The sequence below is a fragment of the Habropoda laboriosa genome, unplaced genomic scaffold (genome assembly GCF_001263275.1).
Source record: "Habropoda laboriosa isolate 0110345459 unplaced genomic scaffold, ASM126327v1 scaffold86, whole genome shotgun sequence".
Lineage (NCBI taxonomy): Eukaryota > Metazoa > Arthropoda > Insecta > Hymenoptera > Apidae > Habropoda > Habropoda laboriosa.
In genome coordinates, this window is record NW_017100212.1 from 1,104,682 (window position 1) to 1,110,430 (window position 5,749).

The 5,749-nt window shown below is 45.0% G+C and overlaps 1 protein-coding gene across 1 annotated transcript; it reads left to right on the forward strand.

Moving 5' to 3' along the window:
- Positions 1-330: 330 nt before the first annotated feature.
- Positions 331-3,526, forward strand: LOC108570816 (farnesol dehydrogenase-like). The gene is made up of 5 exons (XM_017932728.1): positions 331-942; positions 2,045-2,171; positions 2,753-2,906; positions 3,034-3,177; positions 3,372-3,526. The coding sequence occupies exons 1-5, from the start codon at positions 645-647 to the stop codon at positions 3,408-3,410; spliced, it is 762 nt and encodes a 253-aa protein (XP_017788217.1). The 5' UTR covers positions 331-644; the 3' UTR covers positions 3,411-3,526.
- The last annotated feature ends 2,223 nt before the right edge of the window (positions 3,527-5,749 follow it).

The window sequence follows — 5,749 nt, forward strand, 5'->3', positions numbered from 1 at the left end:
TACTCTGTTTCGCAGATAACCTGCTCGATACACAATCACCCGCAATCTCTCTTATCAATTTTAACGATCGTTGACGAAAAACGTCTTAAAACACCCGTCTTAAAGATAAAACGGTGAAAGAACTTTGGAGTTAAAAGCGATAATTCCAACATTTATGTCTTAACAATATGAAAAATGAAAAGATAAGAATGTTCGCATATCAAGCAGTTTTCTCGTCCCGTATGAAATTCCCCTCCTCTTCGAAGCGTACTTAGTTGATGATACTGTACTACGTATCTCAGTCAGCCAGTATGACACAAACGTTTCGTTTAATGCAACGATTGTCGTATATCAAGTCACTGCGGAGTTTCGTTTAGTTAGGGAACTAGCTGGAAAAATTCTCGTGTATCTGAAATAACCAGTGACAGAGAGATCTCGTCGGCGAGTAACAAGTGAATCTAATCAACACCTTCGATTACTTCGTTAATTCTGTTTCCAGGGAAAAGGATCATTTCGAACGTGCGATCCGAGTTTCCAACTCGAATCTTCTTAGGAATTGTGAACGGTTCTCGCGAGAACACACGCTTATCGTAGCTCGCGACAGAGCGATCTCTTTCCCCTGGAAAATCGAAGGAAACCTCGAGGAACGTAAAAACGGGAGAATCATGAGTCGTTGGGCTGGTAAAAACGCAATGGTTACAGGCGCGTGTTCTGGAATCGGAGCTGCGATTACAGCCGAACTCTTGAGAAAAGGAGTGAACGTGATCGGGTTAGACGTTGACGAAAAGGTGATACAATGGCTCCTTCCGAAACAATCTGAGGCCATTTATTGCGGTGTGCGTTGCGACGTGAGCAACGAGACGGACTTGGAGAATGCTTTTGCCTGTGCGGAGAACATATGCAACGGAGGTGTAGATATTATGGTAAACAACGCCGGGGTTATCGAGTACACGCGCGTAATCGGTAAGATGCTGCTTGCAACGAAGAATACAGCTTGATCATTCTCCTTCGAACACTTTGCACGCGCGAATTCTTGTCGTTCACATTCTATTCGCATCCGTTGATAGTCTTTATCTAATTATTACGCAAGATATCGTTTCGCGGTTACAGTGTATGCACTATCTCTTGAACAAAGATTAGAGTATTCTTTTCCGAAGTGGTATATATCATTTATCTTGATATCGAGTGCAACGATTTGGTGATACCGGTAGGAAACGGCGCGATTGTGATTCAGAATTTAGCTGATTGAAACATATTTATCGATTGACGCAATTAACGCATTCTGGAATTTAATCTCTCCATCGAATGCATTAGTTCTTCGTGTCCTCGGCGCGGAGTAACGAGTGCAATCATCGTCGGGTTTCGTGTTATATAAGCCGACAGTATCACTTCCGGTGAACATCACTATGCGTGACTAGAATAGGAAGATGAACCTTCCATTTGTGTCGTGCACCGCAGTTGCAATAACTACTGAAAAAATTCCGTTCTCGCGTACTAACAGGTATATACGCTGTTGCACGGGGCGTAGAATAACAATTGTTTTTAATCTATAAAATTATGTAGTACCAGCTTCATCGAGGAATAGTAGTATTATGCAAAAATGCATACCTAATTAAGGAGTTAAAAATGTATACTCAACCTAAGCAAAACTGACTTTACTTTAACTCAGTTTCATCGAGGAATAATACATTGTGTCATTTCGTACCGCGTGAAAAAGTGTATACTCAACCTAAGCAAAACTGACTAAACTAAACTCTAACTCAGTTCCATCGAGGAATAATACATTTTCGTACGGCGTGAAAAAACGTACACCCAAGCTAAGCAAAACTAACCTGTCCCAAGCCAGGTTTGTCAAAGGTTCCGAATAAGTTTCGCAAACGAATTGTTGCAAGATTCAGCCTCCGCATGGTGGTCGGAAAAAGAACGCAACAGGGGGAGAAAAAGGGGGAGGCTAGCTTTATACGGGGTGTGTTACCGGCTGACACGGGCCGAGGATATTACGCCCGGAACCTCGTTTGCCTGCTCGTTGGCGCATTTTAAAAAATTCCATAAATTGCACTTGCAGAGAGCGAGAGGAAGGCATTCGAAAAGCTGTTAAATATTAATGTCCTCGCGACCGCCGAGTGCATCAAGCGGGCCGTGCAGTCGATGCTCAAGCGAAACGTCGAAGGGCATATTTTCAATATCAACAGGTATTGTTGCTCGCGAGCCACGTCTTGTCCGGTCGTTCGTTCGTTCGACCCTTTTCTCTCGTTGCATGTCCTTTTCCATCGTAGATCCGATCGTAGATCAAAATTCAAGAGTAGAATCTAAGTTCAATTTTTCTCACCGTTGATTCTTCCATCTTGTTCCAATCTTAGGGACGAGTACCGCGAGAATCTTCTTCGAGCGCAGGCAGCGGGGAACGTTGGCCGGATAATTGGCGGAAGCTTTGAAATTCCATTGGAGGTCGCGAGCGCGCGAGAAAAAAGGTAGCAGAGCTCTGGGGTAGAGACCGTGTTGTTTGAGAAAGCACTCGGAAATTTTACTTGTCCTCTTTTCGCGCTGGCTGACCAACGGATAGGGGGGGCGAAAAAGAAACGAGATGGAAAGGGACAGAGAGGGTGGGACGGGGGAAAAATAGGAGAGAAAAAAAGAGGATCGACGCTTTTAAGACCGAAACAAACGTTCCGGCTGTTTGCGCTCGAAGTCGATTCGAATAAAACGCGGTGCAAATGGGCGGCCACCGGGTGCGGCGGCCTGTTGAAGCAATTTTTTGTTTCGCTCTGCACAGCGTGCTGGGACACGAAATTCCGAGTGGATTCCCTTCGGAAATCGATGGCAGCAATGGCTGGAACCTGTACCCGACTTGCAAACACGGCACTGTTGCATTAACGCACACGGTGAGGCGAGAATTGGCCGCCATTAAAGCACCGATTCGGATCACCGTAAGTTCGCGCGACGTCGCGTGTCCCCCTCCATCGCTATAAAACCATTTTACGAGCCTTATAATTTCTCTCTCTCTCTCCCGTTTTGTCTCCCGTCGCTTCCGATTTCGCTCGTTTCACGTTGCAGAGCATCAGTCCGGGCCTCGTGAACACCCGCATAACTAAACACTCGCCGCATGTGTCAGCCGCCTTGAAGGATATTCCAGCGTTGGAACCGGAAGACATCGCCGAAGCTCTGATGTACGCGCTCAATACGCGATCGCAAGTACAAGTAAGAAGAATTTTCTAATTGAATCGCCCTGATCGAACCGAATTGATCGCTGGAAACGACCGTGGCACGAAAATCGCAACTGCAAGGGGTCACTTGATATTTGTACTGCGACGGGGAGAACGGTTTCGAGCGGTCAATTCGGTTCTGGACAGTTAATGGCACGATGTGTAGCAGCGTCGTTGATGAAATTGTAGATTTCTGAGATCACCGTTCAACGCAGAGGTGAAGCTTAACCTCCAACACGTTACTCGCTGGTTAGACGTGCACGTAAAATGTACATACAGAGTGTCTCGTTTGTAACGAGCATCTAAATTATTTCTGCTGTCGTTGAAGGTAGGAAAAAAAGGACTGAGAGTAGCTTATGTTTTGAGAATATGCATCTAGTAGTGATTGTAGCAATTTCTTTTAAGGTCATCTTGAAAATCACTCAAAAGTTATCAATTTTTTCTGCATATTAACGTCTATTTTTTACAAAATCAGTCCAACGACTTACAACATCGTGACTTTAAAGGGACGTCGAATAATGCAAAAACAAGCATAATGCAATATGCAGAAAAATGTCGATGACCTTGGAAGGACTTTTTCTTTAAAGGTCATCGACTTTTTCTGCATATTAACGTCTACTTTTTACAAAATCAGTTCAACGACTTACAACATCGTGATCTTAAGAGGACGTCGAATAATGCAAAAACAAGCATAATGCAATATACAAAAAAATGTCGATGACCTTGGAATCACCTCCGAGATAACCTTGAAAAGATTTTCTATTCATCACATATCCCCTTAGTCTTGTTATCTGCATTCGACACGAACGCGAGCAATTTCGATGGTTAATTACAATCGAGACACCCGGTACGTAACATCGCAGCACGTCCGCTTCTCTGTAATACTACTGTAACGCGCAGTGAGTACGATATTAACTGGACTATCAAAGGTGATTTCTGTACATGTACCGAATAAAATTCACTACGCAAGGCTTTCATCTTTTTCTCTTCCGGTTAATCGAACCGCGCGATTAATTCACAGATCCGCGCTACAGGTGTAATCGCGCGTAACGATTCGCGCCGTCCGTTTCATTTCCGCGGCGAGATTACGCGCTATTGATTACAAACTGCGAATCGACGGCACGCAGCCGTGGCATAATTACAGAGAGAGAGAGAGAGGGGGACCTGTACTCCTTAGGATTCAATGATCGACGCTATTATTGGGCTGCGTGACCGGACTTCGGTATTAATTCGAACCGCGAGCAACAGTTACTAACTACAAGTCTTCCCTCCCATCAGAGAGAGCCGCGATCACTACCCACCGTCTCTAATTAACCATAATCACCGTGAAACGCGTAGCGAGAACTTGCGGTGTCGCGTTCTCCCCGTTAAATATTCCACCAGAGAATATTTCTTGCGCTGATTAATCCACTGGACCGATATAATTTACGTAATGCGTTCGCTAATAGACCGCGGCTCGCGATTTCGTTAAATACACGCGCGGCGTACACCGGCGACAAATTCGATCGCAATTTATCGCACAACGACTCGAACGTCAAACGTCCGCGGCATTAATTGACCGATTCACTCGGGGGGGTGGTAGGACCGGTGAAAATTCAATTTCGAACCGGTGGATCAACCTGTTCGACGTTAGTTTTTCGACGAATCACCGCTTGTTTGTCGCGTTTTCGACAGAGGGCCCAGCCAACGTAATAACGTTGCCGCGAACGATAATCTATCGTATTAATAAATATCGCTACGGTTTCGAAGGCTCCGTAGCGTGTTTGTTAAAACGAATCAACGAGCCAACGTTCTGCAACCGTGTGTCGTAGCCTTTTTCGGCGGGGGGAGAATTGAAAATAACAAAAAAAAAAAAAAGAAATAGAGATAGGAGAGAAAGAGGGAAATTTTTACGACGACGAAAGAGTCGTAACACTCGACGAGGTTGTACGTCAAAGCGCGAGTGTACATTTGCCTGACGCTGCACTGGGTGGAACGTTTGCACGCAAACTTCCGACAGCCATGGCAAAAGCTCACATTGTGCACAGCTTTACTGTCACCCGAGGCATCTCGGTGCACGGGACAGTTAAGGTGTCAAACAACTTCCGACGAGCTTCGAGTAGTTCGGTGCTACGTGTGTACAGGATGCCCCCAAGTTCCTGCTTCCACTTTTCACGGTTAATAATCTTCCCTTGTTTCGCCCCGTTTCGCGCTCTGTCGCGATAAAAATCCACCTCGCTATGCAGTTCTTTTTCTGGTGGAACGGGGAACCCTTTCTCGCGGTCCTGCTTCTTCGGAAGTTGTTCAGATAGACTGAGAAAATAAATTTCGAATGTATAATTTTGACAATTCCTTTCTGTTATTGAAACGCCAAGTTTTGTGTATTTTTAAGTTGATTCGCGAACGTGATTTTTCCTTCTCAAGGTTTTCCGATGATCGGAAAATACTCTTTGCAGCAATTCTGAAATTTAGGAAGTAGTAATTCTTTTTGAATATTTACGAGTTTGGTAAGGGATGCAGCAATTTTGAGACGCCCTGTAGATTTCACGGCGCGTCCAAAAGCAACCGAATTCTTCAGCGTCGCGAAG